Here is a 24,323-nt window from a genome sequence, read left to right on the forward strand (position 1 = left end):
TTTGACGACAGTGCGTTAATTTGTGTTATATTGTTGTAATATCTTATTCTACATGACCACATCAGTTGATACATCATCGCGGAATATCAGTGTTATGAACCAGTAAAGCACGTCTACGGCCAGATTAATGTCTGCGCTCTAAGTGCGAGCAGGAGAGGATGAAACACGATGGCACTGTCACTGTGCTGGTAGATCCTGTAGGCCAGTTTGCTGTGTAATTTTGTGTACCGTTGATTCTAATGGATGTTAAACAGGCAATAAATCACGAACCCCAATATATACCCGGCCGCCATGTTCCCGTTGCATGCATTGCGGTCATTAACGACCCTATGAGGGTGAGATGTTAATTATCAGGCCGTCATCAACAGAACAACCCTCTCACGATAATCAGATCCTTCTGTCGCTTGCTAAAGCAAAAATACGTCTGTTAAAGTTGATTGATTGCTTTTAACATACAGAGCATACTCAGACCTTGTGTAGCTGCTAAGATAATCTTGTTCACAGTGAAAGAAACCCTGCAGAACTTGCTGCTGGACTTGGGTCTTTACGGTTCCTTTAGAACAGTGGTATTCAACCTGGAGTACGCGTACCCCCGGGGGTACGCGAAGACATCTTAGGGGGTACGTGAAATTTAAATATATATATAATTTTATGATTAACACTGAATAATCAATAATGTAATGTATTAATTTATTTTAAATGTATATTATATACTATGTATAACTTGAATTATACGCCAACAACTTTTGGGGTACAAAGTTGAAGAGAAATTATATCTGGGGGATACGCGAACAAAAACGTTTGAAAACCACTGCTTTAGAAGATAGAGAAACCAACGTTTTATAGAGCTTATAAGTGATACGTTAAATCTGCATAAACAGGTTCCTATTTTGGTGTCTTTCATTTTTGTCTGTTATTCAGCAATATGCTAGTTATTTTTTATATATTTTATTTTAGAAATTCCTTCACATTCCCTCTTTCACTTTATATTTTTATCTCTATTTCATCTGTGTAGGATTTGAGGTTTTCACGGCGGTGAGTCTGATGATGGCTGTCTTCTGGGTTTTGCACCGTGTAGTCTGGTAGAATTTTGCCGGCGTTTCAGGGGTCTTTGCTGCCTCCATCATCAGGCCCTGTGATCTATTTCATCTGTCAGTCTTTTTTTCTACGTTGTACTTAGTACCAATAATTGTCTCAAACATTAAAATATACAGGAAGCAAAATTTAAGCTTTTGGCACACGATACGAACTGAGGCGTAGTGCCCGCCCGGCTCGTGATACAGAATCGGTGTATGATTGACAGTACTTTTGTACTTCACTGCTTTGCTTAATTAACACAATATAAAGACTTTCTATCTGGCTACGTGTTTTGGAAATGTAATCATGCTGTTATTCATCTGTTCCGAAAACAGAGTTTAAGAGAGCAGTTGAATAAAATGAGAAAAAATTATATGCCTCATTTCTGGGTAAAGAACGACATTCTAGTTTTCGAAACTGTCGCTAACAGCACTGTTTTGCTGTAGGGTTAGTAATTACTTGCCTCGTGAAAGTTTCTGTATTTAGATAAAACTCTTAATACTGCGTCGCTGGAGGCCTCTGGATACAGCCACATCGAAATGTCTCCTACGCGATCGCCGCGGGGTGGTTTGTCAGCTGGAAATGTCATTAGACATGTCACATCGCCAATAATAGTTGCTGAAGTCCAAATGGGAGAAGAAAATAGATAATATATATTATTCTGTGCTTCCAGATCAGAGCAGCAAGGAATGTTAGATAATGTGAATGCAAGATTGCTGTAACAGCCTTTACGCAAACTTCGTTCGGATAAATATTAACGTAATATGAAATACCAAAACGTTTGTCACATAATAAGGAGTATAGCATCTTACGACATGAGGTAATTTTACAGTAACATTCAGGCTACCCTAGACTCTTATGAAAGACAAGAAAAGTAGAGAGGGATATGGCTTGCAGGCAGTTGAGGATGTGGATTAATTCCCCCATATAACGACAAGAGGACAGACTTTACGAAAATAAATTTTCTCTTCCTTCTTTCTTGTAACTGTTAGAAGCAGCGAGCCTCTAAGCCGAAACGTAAAATATTTCCGTCACATAGTAATTGTAATTTAAGAAATAGTGAATCAGAAAAGTTCTGGTTCCAGTATAATTTATCTTCAGAGTGTCTGTTACACTTGTAGACCCAACTATATATAGACTAACTGATTTAGTTTTCCATATTCTTTTGTGGAAGAAATATCAGACATGTACCATATACAAAGATGATTATTGAATCAAAAACTAATTGGTTATTGGATGCTGGAGAAAACAGATAGAAACATGATCACTTCTATTGATTGGCATTTTGTTTGGTAATGTACCCCAGATTTAAGATTCCTCTTCCGTTAGCTTCAGTAGTTCTCTCGGGGTGTCAGTTTCTCAACAGACAGTTGAGAGATTCATTACAACGTTAAAGCCGGGACGCATCTAAATATTTGAAGATTTGGTTTCTCTCGCAGAGCAAACATTTTTCATTACAAATATAAATTGTTTAATTTTTACTTAATCGAGCTGTATTTTCTGGGAGTCATGCAAGTCCTGTATGCAGAAAGCGGGAAAAATTCAGAGTTAAATATTGTTGAATAATATTGTACACACGGTTGCCACTGAACTTTAAATTAAAAATATGAGGCACTTAATAAAAAGTCTGCCATTTGTAAGGGAATTGCTACGTTCCTAGTCATTTCTGATTCTTGAAAGGTTTCTGACAGCCATCGATTCAATTACACCTTTGTCATATTGCACATTGTCCATTGCCTTAAGTATTTTTACTATTCACAACGTTTTGCCTTCGATGAATAGCTGTGATTGTCCTGACAAATGATGGCAGTCACTTACCAGAACACGGGAAAAGAACCACGAAAGTAAACATATTTTTGTAAAATGTTATGGAAATATCTGGTATAAATTGATTAATCCTTTTGAATAACTTGACACAGCTGACAGACCTTACCGAATATTTCACACTGACTTGTTGCCCTCTAAAATAAATTTGTCCTTTTACTATTTTGCCAAATATGGACCTAACTCCCTATCTGGATATCTATATAATTACAGCTGATACATGTCAGAGTGATAGCTGCTTTCGTCCGGTAGACGTTCATCGACACCCAGAAGTGGTCTTAGAAAGTATGGCAAACTTATTTGCATTGGCTTCCATTTCTATTCGTAGTGGTATTCTAAAGGTAATATCAGTGCATAACTTCCACGCGAATTGTTTACTTGATCTGTGTACTTTTTTAAAACTCTTTGTGCGTAATAGGAGACACGTTTCGTCTTTAGCTTGATGGTTTGGATCCTGTGGGTTCGCTTTTATGTTAAACGGAAGGGAAATGCCAGAATTATTGAAGGAAATGTTTAGTTAGTTGCCCGTTCTTTGTGAATGTTGTGTTCAGTTTTCTTAAAGCACTTGTTTAAATTCATTGTATTTTGTCACGTAAAATATCCATACTACCTTGATGGTCTCTGGGCGTGTGCTGAATCCCTCCTCGAATAAATTTCATTTTCGCCACTTGGTTCGCCCATATTTTGATCTCGTGGAGAACAATTTTAAATCGCTGCAAACTAAAACCCGTACGTCGCGTAAACTCACACGCCGGTGAACACATCCTTCCCATGCTGTGTGACGCTGTAGACCGGAAGTGACACATGAGTGACGTGACAGTCCGTAGTGGCCTGGCTCCTGCGAGAAAGCTTTCCATGCGATGAATCATGGAGCCAGCGTACCGCAATGACTGGGCTGCAGCAGCCAGCTTGTACGCCGGCTCTTCCATTGATCAATTTCTAAATTTATATTTCCTCACGAATGACAAAACAGTCTTCTTTTACAGGTTTTCTCAGTTACTGATTTAAAACCATCTGTACGAGTTAAAGTTTATTTTAACGTAATTTTTTGTTTTGTTTTATACTGAATGTTAGGCTTATGGTATCAGCTTCCAATAGACTTTTGGCATACATCTGTACAGAATGAAACCTTGTTCAGGTACATCAGTGAGAACTGTCCCTTCAATCTGATATGACTTCTCGTTCTATTAGGCCTGAATGAGAAGAAGGAACGAGGCACCGAACTGCCACCTGTTTCTGGTTTGCTGCTTTTGGGGCGGAAGGTACGTGCATTACGCATATTACCGAGTTTGGGTGCAGAGACGACCGCCATAATTAGAGCTGTTAGTATATGACGACGACGTTAATATGGCCGGTGCTTAGCAACAAAATGGATTACCAAGTCAGAACAAAACTTCGTGTCATAGCAACCTTGCTACGCAGCTTCCATAATTGTATTACAGTACGTCGTGTTCCATTCACTGATACTATATTAATGACTGTTTCTAAATTAAATGATTTTGCGAACTATGTTTCACAAGAAAGGGCATACACAATATAAACTGAGATTATTTTTAGGATGTGATGTAGTGTTTATTTAATCTGCATTAAGTAAGCAACAGAATTCGAGGAAAACATCAGCAGATGAGTGGATGGTCGGTCAGTTAATGAATTTCAAGTCGACCTGACTGTTGTGGGTATTCACGATAGTGAACACACTGACCACAGTTCAAATTTAAAAACTATAAACATAGGACAATATAATATGGTGTGAAATCTCCGCGGTAGATGTAATTGTTATACGCCCAACTCGCTCATCGCAGCCTCGTTTGTGACAAGCAGATACATCACGTGAAGTTGAGGTTAACGATAAGGTAGCCGAGGAATTATCCTTCTTAAAAATCTCGAGGACAAATAAAAAGGGGCTGAATAGGTAAATGAATCGAGATGGATGGACGAAGGAATGAATGATTTACGGAATAATGAATAGGCGGACTGGCTTTCGAATGAATGGATGATGGATGAATTGACTGTCGGGAACATGGATGGGTGGACGGACGGTAGAATTACAAGCAACAGCCCACACTCCACATCGCCGGCCGATAACTCCGTGTCTGTTCTATGCAGACAATGCTCTAACGTACCCAGCTGTCGCACTCAGTATTGCAGGTTCCTGGAATTCTGAATTTCAAGTTGTTATAGAAAAGGGCTCTGGCTTACGATGGCGAAGTATATTTCAACTTATTATTTTTTCACTGTTATTCTGATTTGGCCATGACTTTCGTGGGTGGATGTTTCAGTGTTAAAGAGAGCTTATTTATCTCTCAAGCCAAAATGCGAAGAAGTGAATATTTCAGCGATTATAAATATTCTGTTCTATGGAGTTCGGTGATATGTTACTGTGTCTTTATAACAGATAACCACCACTGCCAGATTTTTTTATTGACATTGGTTTACTGACATTATTACGTACAACAGCCCATCAAAATACTTAACCACTGTTACAGGTGTACGTTATGATAATTATTTAATCTTCACTTTGCTCTGTATGAAATCTAAAATTGTTTTCTTTCTCGCGCTCGACAGTAATTAACCTAAACCCATTTTCCGTTTGTGTAAACCAGACGGGCAGAATGTGGAGTACCTGTGGAAATTGACTAATAACTGAGAATGTTGATCATACCTACTGTGTGTGTGTGTGTGTGTGAAAGAATGCAGATTGTGCTATGATTATACTTTGGGACTTCGGGAAACTGCCTGTTACTGAATACAAATGCTCAATTTTAATAAAAGAATTGTGTTTCAGGGACGGCGTATCGATGACGTCATTTCAGCTTTGGTTGGCAGTACTGGGCAGCTTACTTGTTCTCGGTGAGTGAAATTACCTGTCTCAGGGAATAAACAATTTCTTGTAAGTTTGTTTTAGTTAGATATTTAAGGTCGTGACAATATTGTTATCCACTTACGAAGCACATTGATAGTGATCTTCTACAGATCGAATCACCGCTGTCGGTACAAGTTATATGTTGATAAGATAGGTGTCTTAAGAGGTAGTTGATTAACTTTTGACAGTCAACTGCAGCTACACGGTTTAGAAATTATAATATTGTTTGTTTTTGTATACGTTCCCTTATAATACCACAATTACTGGTCACAGCGCGATATTTATGTAAGATATTGCTCCGAAAAACTTGTAACTTTGATGGAACTTTGTATATATCATGGGAAATGCGAGCCATTTTTATTAAAAAGAACCCCATAGTATTTATGATTCACTGAGCTAGAAGATAATAGGGAATAAGAAATTGCAAAATTGTGTTTGAACAGTTATAGGCGACTTGTACATGCTAGGTTAATATTTTATTGTAGTATGAATTAGGAGGGAGCTTTTGTGGGATGCAAATTTAGAGTGATCCTGCCGATAGATACCCCAAACTGTCACTGTGTGTTCGCTTATGTTGGTTAAATGTTTTTGGTCCCGAAACGTCATATAAGCTGCTGAATGAAAGTGGTCGCCCTCGAAATACTCGCGCAACTGGACGCGATGTCCAAATTTTCTTTTTGAGATCGGGCTATCTCAAAAGACAGGGACCCCGTATTTAATGGCGCTAGATTTTTTCCCGTAGTGCCTTCTGAAGGACGTACGCGAACAAGTCTTGCACCATCAACGATCTCAGACAAAACATTTGTCAGGAAAGACAGCCGGAAGACATATTACAAGGTGAATTCGATAAATTGGAGAATCGTCGATCAGAATATTTTGGTCAATATATAATCAGCAAGAACATTTGGTTAAATCTTCACAACACCGAAATAAAATAGAAATCTAAACTGTATAGGACAAATTGATGGATCAATCGCTTCAAAATGTATGTGATAAAAATTAAGTAGAACACTTTCCTGTGAAATTTATTTAACCCGTGTAATTCATAAGTTATCAGATGTTGTATATGATGTGAGAGAGCTTTTAAATTCAACCCTTTATTTCCGAAACTTGGCTCCAAAGCCCTTTCTTCAACAGCGTTCGCTATGCAGGAATGTTGACGTGAATCATTAATCATACTGAGGCGTCCAAATTTGGTGGAGTATATCTTCCGAAAGCCAGTTTAAGTGATCACATAGGCAGGATATATTGTTCAAAATGATTTATTTTCATTTAAGCTGAACAGATGGTCTACTTAAGAGCGTTCACTGAAGCGAGTATGCTACTCTTTCCACGCTAATAAAAATTCTATTCTTATCTGTACTACGGTGTTCATACTATCGGAGCTTCTATAAACAATAGTCTGTTCAAATTCGTAGGTCTGTAATTTACTGAAAAGAGGACACTTCCCTCTGCGAGGAAACGTGGACTTACTCTGCCGAGACATGAATTGAATAAGTACACTTATAGTCTACCATTAAGTCATAAACTTGGCATTTATTTCACTGCTGTACCTCTGCGTTAAACCTAATAATTACAGACTTTCTGCAAGGCTGCTTACCGTATTTTGCTAAACCTCATAATTATGTATGACAATCCATTTCTTAGTAGAAGTCGAAAAGAAAATTTCATGGCGCAGGAATCTAAATATTAATCGCCAAAGTACCTAGAAGGAAATTTTGTTCCGTAGGAATTAGAAATAATACAGTTGCCGCTAATGGAGTTACAATGCTCTATCGCCAGCAGCAGAACGTGGCATTTATTGATATTCTAGAAAGAACAGGCACTGGAATTCATACGGATCAGTTCATTGACAAAACATTCCTAGACTTCTTGGCGTACTTGCCAACCACGGCGTTGCATTTTGGCTATGACTTCTTTTCATTAAAGTAAGATTGTCTCCCTTGCAGTTGCTGACCTATACTGTTGATGCAGTGAGGTAAAATATTAGTAAACTAGTATCAATGTTCTGTTTACTTATTTTATGACGCTTTATCTATTACGCAGAATAACGTTATTATGAACTTTGCGTTAGGAATGACGTTGGACGAAGCTGTATTGGTCTGTTTTAAGATTGTTTATTGTTTTCGCTGGAATTCGAACAGGACAGGACCAAACCACAACAAAGTATCCGTACAGATTGCTGGTTTTATGAATGGTTTAAGTATGCTGTTTCATCATGTAAGGTTCTTTCATATCGGATGTATTATTATTTATTATTAACTGCAAATGGGTTTTTACCCGGTGGCAGTGGTCCTACAATAAGACACAAAACAATGATACACAACAAAACAATGAGACAGAACAAACAATAAGACACAACAAAAACATAAGACACAACAAAAACAATAAGACACAACAAAAACAATAAGACACAACAAACAACAACATATTTATAAATTATGCGGAATAAATTATGGAAGTCGGTGGTTAATTGATTGAGGAAATAGTCAGTAATTTTCTGAATGTTTTATGGAAAACCTAAATTAATACAGCCAATTTTTTGTTCACATTTTAAAACTTCTTCCTCCCGAACACAAAACAAGTATGGGAACAATAGTACAGGCATTGCTGATAGGATTTGTAAGAGTATGAGGTGTACACGGCAGTCTATCGCCGTTGATTTACCTGTTTCTTCATTTGGAGACGCTGTCAGTAGCCGATGTTAAATTAATTCCATTAAGATAAGTTGTGAGTAACAATAATGTGGAACATGTTTGTAAATAAGCGACCTTACCGAATTTAAAATGCAGTGGTGGCATTTGCCTTGAGGCACTGAAGACACTTAGTAAAGTATCACTGAAGATAGCCGATCTCTGAGATGATATTCGAACTCGGGATCTCCGGATTACGAAACGAGTGCTATTCATTTGGCCACGACGTGCGGCGCTGTTGTCAGCTGTGTTAGATCTTGACTTTTGTAAAATGTTGGAATTAATTCTTCAAAGCTAGCACTGGCTATGAAGGATTATCATAATACTGAAAAGGATGCATCTAGCAAATTGAAATGGAATCTACAAAGCAATAAAACAACTGCCAATCAAGCTAATGGGCACTGTTTGCGTTCGCTTCGACCATTCATGAATTCTCCTCTTTTGCTGTCAATTGTAATGCTTTTAAAATAGCGTTTAAATTAGGTCCCTTTGACCATATTATCTGTAAATTGTTTGTTCTTTTGTTTTCGATATTGGCTGCTTCGTTGAAGATTTGATGGAATCAATAAATTTCTATGGATATTATGCGTGTTGTGTGAAATTCTCGGATGACTGAAATTACTGAAATTACATGTTTAGCTTTCTTTAACCTCTGAGAGAATTATATAATTTAAACTAATTTTAGCGATTTTCATTTTAGGAACGAAAAATATGGCTGACGATCTCCAGCTACCCTGCTGCTAATTCTTATGTCCTGTAGCAATGTCAGTGAACAAATAAATACTTCGTCTGTATTTTTGTTAAAACGTTTGTGACGTTTCAGTAATGTAAGGATATGTACGACTAATTTATCATGGATAACATACAATAACACAAGAACGCATTAAAAGTAGCTCATGCTTTTAAGGGTTGAGGTAAGTCGAAAGGAATATGTTTGGAAAATTCACATTGTTGGCAAGTAAATAATGACACACGTACATGTGTTTGTTTTCTGAGAGCATTAAATTAAAACGATTCTTAGAAGAATTCATTGTGAATATGTGTCTTAAAAACAAGCGACACATCTCATAGCAACCTTTCTTGAATTTAAACTTCTTGAACAGCTGAATAATTATTAAATATTTAAGGAAGATCGTACCCTATGTAGTTACTTTTATCTTGTCCTTAGACGTCTCTTGCTGATTCACTCTGTGACAGTCGGTCAGAAACAGTAAAATTCCCTCTTTGGCGCCTGTCCGTTGAAAACCTTCCATTGACCACATCTCACTTTCAAAAAGTCGAAGGCTTTGTCGACCGCGCAACTCATTAAACCAATCTAATTACCCCGATTACGCCTGATGCCCGGTTGCCTAAGCGGACCAACAAAGGGTTTGCCCGATACTGTGAACGGAGTTCACTTCTTATGACGACGATCCCATTTCACCTAAGCACCTGCTCAAAGCGGCGACAGCATATGCCAGCGTTCTTCTTTACAGTTTATACTGTGTAGCAGACATGTCAAACTCGCTGCTGTACTCGGTTCTGCAATTATGCGCGATGTGCGGCCGGAAATGTCCCAGTTTTAATATACGTAGGTAACGTAAAGCCGCCCCGCTACACGCCATGTAGGTCGTTTGGGAGGAGTGGAAGTATAGCTCCTATTCTTTATTATATTTAGTTTGAAATGCATTGCAAATAGCTATTAGTCTACAGCTGTCCTATATTTCAATTACATGAAGTGATAATTTGCTTAAATGAAATTCATATTTGCGACTGCTTGTGGGAAAAGAGGTTAAGAAAAATGTATGCCCTAAGCTTAAGTATGGGACTAGTAAAATCATGCGGTTATGTTTTTCCCAACCATGTGATGGATTTCGGAACATTCGCATGTTTTTTTCAAATGGCCCTTAATAGCCATTAAGGTTGACATAGCTGCTTTATAGTAAAGACACGCCCTTCTCAGCTGGTCCCTATGCAGTATAGAGAGTTTCAGTTCTTTTCAGTTCCTTATTATTGCATATTACAGGTATTTAGAATGTTGTTTATTTGAATTTCTTTCGTGATTATACTTTTATAACATAACATTCATCACAGTTCAAAAAGCGATTGGAGTTTACATTTTTTAAGTCGTTGTACAGCTATTGAACTGATTTACGTGGACTTCTTCAGTGACCCTAGAGAGAATTTTCTTGATAAAAAAATTTAATAAAAGAGCCAAATCTCATCATCTTCTCCTTCAAAAGTTCCACTAAACGTATATCTGAAATGTTTTATGTTTCTAAAAGGGTGTTTAGATAGAAAACCTGCATTGGTTGAGACTTGACTCTTCAACGTCTCCAGTTTTCACTGAAACATGTTTCGCTTTCTCTATAAGACATTTCATAGTGTTCTTCAAGTTAAGATTCCTCTTCTGCGATGTAACACAAAAGTCTGGGAACTTCATAAAGAGATTTAGGTACATGTTTGACATAAGTTTCACTCTGCCTCAGCAGACATAAACACGGACGGATAGATATGTCAGAATTTGTTCAAGTAAAATGCGTTATTACAACAAAGGACTGACTTTTTGTTTCCGTGGACAACCGTTTCCGTTGACCTCGCAGCAAATCCGTATATCCTCTATCTTCACATGAGTCGCTGTTTGAAGACGTGCGCTCTTTTGTTACGCTTGTCATCAGCATGACAACGGCCGGCGACATGAATAGCGAGCCCGTTTGAGCGCGTCTCTTTATACCTGGGCAGTGTTTTGATCAGCAGCCGTGATGGCATCAGTCTTTGTTCGCACTAAACCCGTGCCTCAGTGCTTCCAAAAAGGAAATCAAATTTTGCCCCACTAATAACATCCTCAGAATTAGCAATTAGTGACAGCGAATTACAGTCATTGACTCACTGGCTTCAGTTTCTGCCCAATAAATACTTGTTTCCTGAACTTCTGTCCACTGGCCGTGTAACAGCATAAAGGCTTTCTTCTTATGCTTTCGCCAAAGTCAGAGAATGGACTTCCATTGGGGCTCGATTTCGTGCAAGAGCTGTGAATCTTATCTTCGCCACTGCGTCAGAACCGTCTTTGGGGTCGTCCACTTGACTGTGCTAAGGGCACCTGGAGCTCTTCGTCTTGTGTTAATGTGGCTGGATTGTGCATGAATCGGACCACTCTTCTCCATCTATACAGGAGTTTAAGAACGTACTGAGCTACTCTTCCACTTGCCAGTACGATTTCATATCATAGTGATCAATCGCACAATCCAGTCTTGTTTTGGCTTAAGGTATTTACGTTCTGGAGCCATTTTTGGTTTGGTAGCGATGATTTTATACGTGAACCTCGGAGTAGTTTTATTCCTCTCAGGACTGAAGGCAGAATGCTTATCCTAAAAAACGTTCCGCGAATTCCCGAAGGAAATTTATAACACGTACAATGATCCCGACTAATTTCGTAATTTGCTTGTCTCTTTTGCATTCGTATGGTTATATCCGGTTCCCCAATTTTCTAAGGGGTGTGAATAAGCCTAACAATCGCCTATCAGAAATTTTACTCGCCCTTTTCTAATAAAACTAAATACACAATTTTTCCCTCTAAGGCTCTTTATATTCCCTTGTATGCCCATTATTAACTATAAAGCCTTTTGTTTTAGATTTACACTGGAGCCTTTTAAAAAACCATACTCTACGCAAAGTTTCATAATTACTCATAGAACGGAATTTTCATTATCCTCTTTTCTCGTCGTTTGCAAGTTTTCGCCTGTGGAGTTTTAGTTGACGGGTAACCAATATGTTTTTTTTTCTTACACAGGCGCAAGAAGGGACAAACGGATTCAAACTTGCGTCTTAAACCACGAACGAATTCCACTGACGCTCAGAACAAATCTTAATGAGAATTCTTACTATACCCTGTGTTTGTTGTTTTGCATTTGTGCAGTAGCTTAAGTAGTTTCGTCGCTTGTAGTCAGACTCTTCACGTTTTACTGAGATCCTGCGATTAAATAACAGAATTTGCCAAACTGGATTTATTAGCCTTATGTATTTACTGTTTTTAATGGAAAAATTTCCAGTCGAATCATTATTTCTTCACCGACCATGCCATATCTATCGTAGCAACAAATCGTTTTTAAATAAGTTATGTTCTTACTCAATATAAACATATATCTGCATTACAGTTACTTCTTTAGGCAGTAGTGTCCTGTGAATAACAGGAAACGCATCCATCCGAAAGTCTTCGGACATTCGCTATGGAATGTCTCGAGTCTTTCATCCGTACTATGCAGAATACAGCATCTAATGAACGTTTATATGCGATAGCACCTGAGTGCTTTTACTTCTAAACTCTACGTGAATTTTAGAGAATTATTGCATGGCTTTAAACTGGTCCAGAATAGCATTTTGAGACGGGTTTTGTGGTAATGGTGATGATATCATCGCCAGAGCAGTTAGAGGTGGACATGTTTAATCTCCCATCCTCCTTTTCGTAGGAACGGAAATCCTAGAAAGATTATGACGTCGTCCTAAGTACTATAGCAGCTGGTGAAGAACGTAATCATCCAGCACTGGCCAACGCCTGGTTGTTTGTGTTTCGACTACAAGCATAGGAGTGCAGTCGGAGAAGTTGCCGCTTGAGAAAGGAGAACTCTGAATCAAGGTTCTTGTCGATTGAATGGAAGGAAACAAATGAAAGCGAAATTGACAGATCGCGATATCTTTAACTTATACGTGTAGCTAAAATCGAATTTCATGTACCTTAAGTAGTACAGCCCACATTAATATCAACTTTTATTTGAACATTTTTCGATATGACTATTTAGTGGCGTAAAAGGAAAACGAATTTGACATGTTGTGTAGTTTGGTGTGTGTAGCACGATAAGCTTCGGAATAATTGATTTGTATCTGCAACACATAAACATCAAGGACAATGAACTTTGCAAAATAGTATTAAAAAATCTGTAACTGCGACGGAACATTCCATCGTTAAGAATTAGTCTAACAGGATTCTTTAATTTAACGATTGCACAAGAGGAGCAAGTTCGGGAAGCAGCTTTAATCCTCGGAAATGGAACCACAAACAAAACAGGCTTATCTGCCGAGGCTGGAGGGTTGCCAATAGCAACATGCTTTTGTCTCTTACGGCTACGTATGCAGTGCGTCATCAGCATTGTAGATCGCAGTATAAATCAAACTGTTTGAATTGCCCGTCCATTTTTCCCCTTTATGTAAATTCATGACATGTCACAGTGGGTTGTCAGAAAACCCACAATATTTCCTGTGCGGAATGCACTCAGTGGAGAAGCTAATGGCAAGTTCGGTGTTTGCCTGATGAGGCACTGATAAATGCTTGGCGTCATCTTGGTGGCATTATTGTCTTATTTGCTTCGTTCTTTTAGATATTTTGCTCTGTCTTTCCCCTATTTCTTTCTTTTCTTTGTTCTCTTCTGTTTCCTTTTTGTCTTCCCAGTTCCTCTGTCATTCTCCCCTCATAGTGTTTCGTCGTTTCCTTATTTATAGCTTCTTTCGATTTGCGTAATTTCCTTATATTGAGGATTACGTACTGTCAGATTTAAGGTTCTAACTGTGAGTATGAAAATGGCTGTCTTCTGGGATTTTGAATGGTGTCGTCTGATAAATATTTACAGATGTTTCAGATAAGCTTACTACTTGCAACATCACCACCCTCAGAGTGATAATCTCTTCTTAAACGTCGGCCATTGTCTACCAGGCGTCTCTGTACAACATTCTAGAATACAGTAATCTTCGCTGTGTATTTTACTTCATTGTCAAGTTTAAAGTCTTTTACTGAACTGGAAGACTTAGGAAAACGTGAAATAGACAGTGAAGTGTGATATTAGACGTCCGGTCTCTTAGGTGATGGAATCTCTTACTTTATCGTAACTTGTGTAATTTCTACGGAAAATTCTGGTATCATATAAAAATTTTGAAAACCAAATTTATTTACGTAGAGGCACCTTTGTAATGTTCTAAACTCTTCACATGTTTTTAATTTTTGTTTGTGTCTGATATCTTTTCATGTGACGGGAGAGAATTTTATCATCGACAGTTAATTTAGTGCGGGCTTTGATTTTGAACCAATAAGTTCCATTTGCATGGACTATCACGCTAATTCTTGTAGGTGGATTGTTTTCTGGTGGTACGTTTGCTAAAAAAATTGTTGGCATTTATTTTGAATATTTACAGCTAATGGAATTGTACTTGATTAGGCTTCATATTTCTTTTCTCTTGTCATAAATTTTCAAAGTGAAATAATCGGACCCAGTACTACCACTGTATTGATTGAAACGTCACATTACGTATCAGACATCTCGGTATTGTTACTTCGTTCATTGTTGGATGACTCGAAGTTAGCTCTTCTCTTCAGATAATGAATATCCGCAACGCATTCCCTATGTTCAATAGACTTTCTATCGAAATATTTTTCCTTTTTTCACTAGAACTGAGACTTTTCTGTGACGGAAACGAGAGTTCATTATGAGCAGAACTTTAATCATTAAGCGGATACGTCTGAAGTTTGTTCGAACTTTTGATTCTTTACCGTCAATTGTTTTGTAGCCATTCGGTTTTTCAGAATAAGTTTAGGAGCTTATACAAACTTTCAAATTGACTTTATTCATCCGTTACAGACTACTTCATTTTTTCCTCGTTAACAACTCATTAGCCTGTTCTGTACGTTAGAAAAACAAGCATTACTTCAGATAAAAGCTGAATTCGCACAACAATTCATAAAAATTTGATTATTCACTTCTGTAATGAATTTTCTACATTGTTGGTATAAATAAACAAACTTGGTATCATCGTATTCAATCTATGTGAACTTTATATTCTAAAGGCAGAGAAGTGTGTTACTTGGATGGAAATCTGAATAAAAGATTATAGAACACTTTTAGGTGTTTTTCACAACGAATAATAGTACCTTTTGTCTTACAGGAACACTATGATGGACATTATCCATAGTCTGAAATATATGTAGGCAAACGACGTTTTGGGTGATTACTTTTCACTAAACTGACACTTTTTCAGCAATGCTTGTGAGAAAGGTCGGTGTCGAAACCGGGACCATTGGAAAAGTAGACAAGTACGCTACGTTGCTGCAAATATGTTTAATGTTTGTTCTTAGTACTGGGATAAATTTCCACCGTAAACAGACTGGCCTTTACGTTTCAGACAGCCTTACATGTTTATATACCATTATGTTCTCCATACGATTGGCATCAAACCGCGATATCTAAGTTTTTCACTAGTAGCATGATTCTGTGGTAATGTAGTCAGTACTGTAACAGAGAAATTCATAGCAGAAACTGAAAAAAATGAACTTAAAGGATTTAATCCTGGCTATGAATCCGTTTTAACTCTCAAGTGGGTTGGGGAAGGGGGGACACGTGAAAACTGCACCGTAACTTTGGCTCGGGTCCAGGAAACCCTCCTCGTTCTACCGGAAATACACTCTGGATTCGAAGTGCAGCACCGTTGGTGAAGTTAGCTGCGTGCATGAGTTTTTTGGTTATTGGAAGCACCGGTGATAAATCGATTTGCGATGGTGGTAACTATATTGGCGGGCAAGGGGTGGGATTATGACGCAATAAGATCCGTTCTCTGTGTTGTGGCAAAGTGCCCCGTCATCTGAAAATTGTGTACATATCGCTTTGTTGAGTAAATTTCGAATACTCACAGGTTGAAAATTAACTTTTTTTAATTTGTTACCTGTCACTGAGCTTCATACGCATTTATAAAAGTTTTATATGTATAGTAGATAGGTGGAGGTAGCTCAGTTAGTAACTAAATGACTGGAATTTGATTATCGGCAGTCTCAGGCTCTTTTTTCGTTTCCTTTGTCACGAATAAGGACCCTCTTATGTTTGTGTCCAGTGGATACTGTCGTTTTATTTTCCCATGGAAACACAGGAAGCCGGGACATTAAACTCGCCATTCACTTCCCCCTAGCACCGAAGTTGGGAATGTACAGATTTTTAACCTCACTCCTTAGATTCCTCCATGGAGATGTACAGTTGTCAGGCGCTAAGGACACTTCATTTCAGATCTGTATCTGAAGTTGAAGAATGTGATCAAATCGAGGAGGGTGATTCAGTGCGTACGAGCAAGAAAAAATGGAGATCGAAAGTCTGACTGGAGAATTTAATTAAAGGAGATAATTCGGAGCCGAGATGTACACAGGAGGTTTACATTACAAATAGAGTTTATGAAAGGATTTTGAATAACATAATGTAGGCTCCAGTGATAGGATTTTGTGGTGACGGTGATGAACTTTCGTTTTATCATATTCTAAGAGAACAGGACAGCTCGAATTTTGGATTATTGTAGAATGTTACCGATTAAATTTCAGGCGATTAGTTGTTTACTTTACTTTAGTATTACCTTCAATATGTGTTTTGAGATATTTCATAAACTGCAGAAGAAGATTTATTTTGTTATTCAGTTACGAGACCCAATTCAAACATTACAGCTTGTCACTGTTTATGTGGCATTTGCATAATGACAAAATTACGTTCACTACCTAAAATATGCCCGCACCTGACGTATTTTGTATGGCCTGAACTAGGTTGAAATTTTCCCAAGTGGCATTAAATCACATTCAGAACGAACATAAATTTTGAATCACTGTGTAATAAATTTTCCATAGTACGGATAATATAAAAGCATAGTAGAAAAGAATACGTAGGTACATATTTTGCAGGAGTATCCCATCGAAGACCCAGTTAGAGACTGGAGGATAAAATGAAAATTTATAGGCCAATTAGAGAAAGAGATTTGTATAATGTTAATAGAATTAAACTAGACAAGGAAAGAGTTCGATCACTTACTTTGGTGGTTTGTCTATGCGTTACTTTATAAGTAGTTGTTTTTAACATCTAATCAATTCATCCATTCACTGCGTGGTTGATGTATATTCATATAGACGGACCCACACAACTTACAGTTTTACGAAACTCTGAAGGTACCTTCGGTAACTCTGTTACTGCGTCTCTATCTTGGCAGTGACGCTAGAATGACACCGATTGCCTTGTACATTACCCGAGTAATAGCCGCCCTCAGGGAGGTCAGTAATTGAGCGCTTTGAAATTCAAATGAACCCAAATCTTGATGTATCTGCAGTCAACAGTGGAATAACTTCTGATATATCTTGTAAATGATCGTGGGTTAATTAATAAAGTACTCTTGAGTATTAAAAATGCTACTGTCCACTTGGTGGACTTAAGAAAGAGTACGGAAATCCGCAGCTGCTGTAGACTGAGCTGCTTCTGAAATTCGAAGTAGGTGCCTCTGGAACACACGCCTTGCCGCTTGAGCTAGCCTGCTTGGTAATCCCTTATGAAGTTCAGTGCACAGTTTAGGAGTTTTCAAAGAGCCACGGCAGTACGTACACATCCAGTATCAGCTAAGTGAGTCGAAAGTGAAGGAAGTTGGACTCGGTGGATGGCGTCGTATGCAGGGGCAGTCACGAGTGTTGAGAAATTATGTCGCATCCCATTTGCTTCCTGCACTCCAGAAGTTACTGGAAGTTTCGGTTTGAATCAGATTGGAGGTTGCGTCCCTATTACGACTTCCTGGATTGTTCAAGCCGCTGCCTTGATACTGCCTATCATTAATAATCTGGAAATGCGCAAATAACCGGATCTATTTATTTTAGCAAGCGATTGCATCCTGAGCTGAAAGATTGCTGGTTTTGTAGTCACTCAGTCCAAGAAATATTATACAATTTTAGTAATAATGGTTTTAATATCTTAATTTATTTTTATAAAAAATTGCTAAAACTTGCTTTATAAATGTCAGTGTATATGCGGAATTATACAGTACACATTGAAGAATAAACCCCCCGCCAGTATGTTTTGAAACGATGACGTTATCAACATCGACACGTGTCAGTTTTACTTCAGAAAGAGAGGGGAAGGCGAACGATAGTTTAGTGAACATATCTGTTTAAGATCAGTACTTTTGAAATGAAAAATGAAATCAAACCATGCGAAAACAAAACTTTAAGTATGCAGTATTGTTGCTCGTCTGGTTGTAATCGCTCCATCGTCGTTTTATTGTTAAGTGAAATTCCTTGTACTCACCACATGGTGAACCCAGCGTAGAGAAGCTTGGTTCACAAGTGGAGCAACACGAGGTAGTCAGCAAACGGAACTCGGATTAAAGGACGCTTTTTTTTGTTCTATTTTAAACGGCCATTGCAGTGGAGCATCCTCTAATGATTATTCCGCTACGCGCGGGAACGGACGGAGGGAGACGCGCGGAATTGGTCACTCTTGTTTATTCCACCAATTAAAACGCTCAGTGTAACTCGTTATTGTATCTCCACCGCGCAAGATTCTATTGGGACTGCGGAAATCCAATTAAATTCCGGGCAACATTTCTTAGTTTCCAATTAAAGTAGACAGATGGTGTTGACGTCTAGTACAAAAAAAAATCTGGGTTGTTGATTGCTTCCTAACAAAAACGAAATATACATATGAAATGCATTTGTTTATGAAATAATACGTACGCAATAAAATAAATGTTATCTAGACAACCATACTTTAAAAAAAGGTACAGCTGCAGCTAAAGTAACTATATATTTTTTAGATATTTTATTAAAATTTTTCATAACGATGAAGAAGAGGGAACAATTTTTTGACAATGTTTCGTCTTAATACTCTAACATCTATTGCTTCGTTTGTTTTTTCTTTCTTTTTTATAGCTTCTACTTTCAGTGATCTGTGCTCAGGTGTGTCCTGTAACAATTTTGATGTGCGTATTCTTAATTCACGGAAAATGCAATTTAAACTGTGGACACGGAACAGAAACGTATAATCGCATAGGACAAACAAGGTTCGTTACATAACCGTGGGATGTAGCTGCATGGTTTTACATAATTTGTTTTCATAATAATCCCCAGGAAATGTATACAGTGCAAGATATTATTCAAAGAGTAAAAGCGGATGTATTAGGCCACTGAAATGTGTACCCTAACTTTCAGTCTGTGTGCGTGTGTGTTTAACATTAAAACCAACATCCAGCACGAAGGCCCGACCGTAATTCTAGCTCTCGGCTACCAGGTAATGTCAGGTTCATGAGGATTTAGCTGAATGCATGTGCAGTGACCACATCCATACTGTTTAATACCATGCACCCATTACATAGCAGTGCTGCCAGCATGTCGGAATAAAACTGGCTGTCACACTGCGTGTTTATATATTCAGGTTATTTGAACTTCTATCATTTCATTCACAGCTTCAGCCTTATCTGGTCAGTTCGAAATCTATTTATCTGTTTAACATTGCTATGTCAGGAATAGACAAAAATACAGCGTCATGGAAGTTTATCCATGCAATAAAGACGCGCTTATTGCACTATTTCTCGTTAAAAAGTTAGTGTTTTTCGTTATCTCATCTCTGAACTTATGGGTCGGTTTTATTCTTCTCCACTTTTTACGGATTAGGATTTGTGAGGCGTTCCAGATCAGAATTAATGTATAAAATTTTGAATTATTTTAGATATTTTTGGTAGGACTCCTTGGTCGGCGATTGGTCCGTTACAAAGCCTCTACCTGCAACGGAAAGAACAACGCGAAAAAAAGAAATTCTAAATCCATGCGTCGAGTGGGATTCGAAACCAGGGCCCCGGTCCCACTAATTAACAGATACAAGACCGTACACGCTTTACAGCACGCGGTATATGTTGTCGAATGGGTCACTTTTCATCACATTAAATTATATTCCATTGAAATACCAATATGGAATATCCGAAGTGAATTAAAGAAAAGTACTCTGCAAGAACTGTACATGAAAACAACGAAAAACACATGTCTGGTATTATGTTACAGTACATTATTTTTTCTTTCCGGATATGTATTTATTTATTGTAAATAATAACACAGGGACACGCATCGCAACCGGAAAGTCTCCGGACCGTTCCGAAGGACGAGGAAGCAGTATTGCACCGCTTGAACGCCTGCCATCCTGACTTTTTCAGATACCACACAGGGCACGATAACTAATGAAACTTTTGGGGGACTACATGGGAAATTCCGCATTTTAGAGATTGCCAATAATCCTCTCTGAGATCCAAATTGCTGTTGTAGAAAGAACAGAATTTCTGATTAAGATATGCCAGCCTTTCACTCCTCCACAGAGGAGTAGTTTTTTTTAAATACCTTGTGCATGCCATGCAGGAGCATTCGGAATATGTCGATCTATTGTCGAGAATTCCGCTCGCGTGTTGGCGTGGAATGGCATGAGCTTCTCAGTGTGGTTTGTCCCGGCCCTAAATTCCTGTTGCTCAATGCTTGTTGTCTGTTCGCCTGTGATTTCCTCCGTCCACATGCCCAGTCAGAAAATATCACAGAAGCAGCATTGGTCTTTGCCAGGCATTCAGAACATTGTTTGTTTGAGTTTCTTATTTTAAATGTTGTCCTTTGTTAGGTAAATTACCATGTTTATTGGTTGATCAGAACAGTTATTTTAAAACTTTCGACCCCGAAATACCTTGAATTTACGGAACCCCTAAACAAAAATATAGTAATTTCTAAGTGGCGTAACACAACAGAGTTTTTGTTGTGTACAAAAGGTGGCATAGCTATGTAATGTTTTTCTCTGAATAACCTTGCAACTGCATCAACAAATAAAAATTACATTTATTTACTATTTAACTAGTCTTTAAATCTACATCGAACTAGTTTAGTCATTCATTCACTCGCTAATTCAACCATTCGCTCATTAGCTGGCCCATTTATTTCCCCATTGGCTTATCTACCAACCCATTCACTTGCCCACATATTCACTGGTTCACCCTTTCACTTCTCCACTTACTCAGTTACATAACCCATCCGCCATATTAGCCATTCACGCACGCACTGATTCGGCACACTTACCCACTCACGCGTGTTATTACCCGCGCAGAAAAATTATATTAATTGCTTCGTGTGTTCACCTGCCCGGAAAGAGACTCAGTAACCTAACAGACTAGTCACTAATTGGCCCACCCACTAGCTTACTTACTAATTTACATGTATCGTCCTCGGAATCGGCCGTACAATATCTACGACAAAAAATCCAATGTTTGTCAAATTCGATTCTCATATTAGATTGTGTTTTTAAGAACTTTAGTACTTTCAGTGCGATTTGTAAAATTAAAACTCCAATAAATTCTATTATTGGTTATGTTCTTTTGGATTCTGGCAGTCTACCAAAATGAATATCACCAACATCGTCACCACCGTGTAAAACTCATATTTCGCACTTGTGTTGTTGTTCAACGCAAAAAAAGAAGTTTCATTCATCTACGCTAGTTCATATACGAGTAGTCCATTATAAAAATATGTTTTAAATCGAACATTGCGGCCGAATGGTTCGAGGGGTCCCCGTCAGCACAGAGATGCAATAATCTGAGTAAGGTTCTTCGTGGCATGCCTGGAGTGTGTTTTAAATTAGGCCACGACCGCTTTTATGCAGATATTGTCCATTTTATTACTAATAAAGGATTTTGTAATTCAACGTCTTAGCTACTGATAGTGTAGTGAAACCAACCGTTAATTTGTAAAGTTGCCAGGTCTGGCACGAACAGGTTTGGTGTCCCTTAGAATGTGCTACCACCAGTTAGAGTCAGTCGTACATTTTTTTTTCCGGGCGAGAAGTTTATAACTCTTCATCGAAATCGAGTGCGTATAAAACCCCTCGAATGGTAGTGGGCGGTGGATGACAATCAGCCTGATCCAGATCCCCCCGCCCCATCGCTCATCCTCGCTCGCGACTGAAAACTAGCAGCGCTCTCTGGCTTGAAGGGCAGGACGTACAATCGATCACGTCGTTTTACGGGTGGTCTCAAGAACTGCCGCATCTAAACATTGAAAGACGTGCCTAAAACCTTCAGAGTGCAGTAGCTTCTGTGTGTAGGCCTTTCACCCGCGGACTTCTAACAAGAACCGTATTTTCGTTTTCGTTTGAATGACATTACAAATAGCTATTAATTTTGCGGCTAATTTTTTCAGAGTGATATCTGTTTTGAACTGAAACGGTGATTTTCAGGCCCTAAAGATGGTAACTCCTGAATGTGTTCTTCGTGTGGAAATAGTTGTGTAACTTTCGAGTTTCCCCTTAGACTCGATTGTTTAGCGACCGTAATGAAAGCCTCTGTCAACTTTATACTATAGCGCAATGGTTATTATTTCCATCCATCTAATTGCAGTGCAGCCCAAGTTAGGGCTTTGGCCTCCTCCCACGTGGGAGGCTTCCTAGTGTTTGAAGTGTGCATCTGTGAGCGGTGAGTGACAAGCCCACTGCCTCTGCACAATTTCTACTCAATCATGATTTGTCTGCCACCTAGTAGAGAATCAGGAGAGACTTGGGTGAGAAATGGCCACTGAATTTTGCGATGGTTATTATTTACTCAACCTTCAAAGTTTGGTTAATCGGATTTGTTCATTAACTGTATTAGTGTGTTCAGAATAAGGAGTAGTATCATATTATTAACTGGCTGAGCTCTGCTTAATCAGTACATCACAATATTTAATTAAATATGTTGGAATTATCACAAATACCCTTAATTCTCTCGAGCTGACTCGGTTAGTTGAAAGCAATATACCAAAACTCCGGAACAGACAGTGCCCATTGGCAGCAATCTTTTTAAATGACTGTCTTTCCATGTCAAACCAAAGGAAAACGTTAGTCAGATTTCCTAAATGACAATAATATGACTCAATTACACGTATTAATGACTAATATGACATTCCTTCATAAAAGTTTTAACAGCTTATAGGTAAAAATAATATTGTTAAAACCATGCCGTTAGACGATAACAATAATAAATATAACAGACTTGCTACGTAAGCTCATTGTTTTCAAAGAGATTTGCGCCAATTTAAACGTGTCTTCTATTAGCTCAAGCGAGGAATAAAGCACATCTCATAAAACTGTTGTGACGCCATCTTTGCTCACGCAGATGTGCCTTACTGCTCATACAACCTCCAGTAAGAAACCAAAATCAGTAGACTGAGCCACTGCGATGTATATGTAGAAATTACCTGGTCAAGTGACTTGTACAAAGCCTAGGGACTGAAAAAGCACGAGATTGGATTAGGCAGTGTGTCAGTCCCATGGTTATTTTACTAATGGTGGCTGTTGCCACCACCACAGCAGCAAGTGAGTGAGTGAGTGAGTGAGTGACTCAGGGCCATTCCCTCGCACGATGCAGGATGATAGCTCCAACTTGCATACTGTACGCCGAGTCCTGTTCTCACAGACCGGCGTCATATTGAAAAACAGGAGCTGCAGGACTTCTGACATCTTTTTCTTCAGCCACCACATCTAGAAGGATTAAATGAATCGTCCAACAGCTAATGGGACGTTTTCCTCGTTCGTAAAGCCTAGAAGTCTTTCTGCAGTGCATCGAGTATTTGTACACGGAGGAAATTGTCAAAGCGGCACAGAGTATGAGCTCGGAGGCAACATGTTAGAATACCAGGCACGGTGCTACTGTCCTTACTAAGGCTCTTTACAGTCCACACAAGTTCTGAGACAGTCAGCAAACCTCAGAATCGACAGCAGTAACCACCGCCACCGACGACACGTCCTTTCCGAATCCCCTAATGTAATTGCGCTGTCAGATTTCGTATTTCAGGTTCTCAGGGTTTTGAAGAGTCGATGTTGGGATGTTGGTCTTGTGCCATGTGGACTTGGGAGTACATACCAATATTTTAGGAAATGAAACTCTCTCCATTTTAGCCCTAAAGGTGGAAGCAGTATGTTCACTCCGAAACGTCAGTATCTACGACAGGCTCATACGTCGTTATTAACTAGAATGCCAATATTGACTGTCATATTTCATTCTCCATAAAATAAACTAATCATCTGTTGCGGCGCCATGAAATATGATTGCATCGTAGGATGTCATAT

The 24,323-nt window shown here is 38.5% G+C and overlaps 1 protein-coding gene across 9 annotated transcripts in view; it reads left to right on the forward strand.

The window, feature by feature from the left end:
• Positions 1-24,323, forward strand: part of LOC110835771 (cell adhesion molecule Dscam1-like) — a 312,906-nt gene that overhangs the window by 150,545 nt on the left and 138,038 nt on the right. For all 9 annotated transcript variants that reach the window (XM_087358016.1, XM_087358019.1, XM_087358018.1 and 6 more), the window contains exon 3: positions 5,687-5,751. In XM_087358016.1, coding sequence (XP_087214142.1) covers positions 5,700-5,751 — 52 coding nt within the window. In that variant the 5' untranslated portion in view covers positions 5,687-5,699. The remainder of the gene's footprint in view (positions 1-5,686; positions 5,752-24,323) is intronic.

This window comes from Zootermopsis nevadensis, unplaced genomic scaffold, assembly GCF_977971745.1.
Source record: "Zootermopsis nevadensis isolate Lab colony 2312 unplaced genomic scaffold, Znev_1.0 Znev_ptg000029l, whole genome shotgun sequence".
In the NCBI taxonomy this organism is placed as follows: Eukaryota; Metazoa; Arthropoda; class Insecta; order Blattodea; family Termopsidae; genus Zootermopsis; species Zootermopsis nevadensis.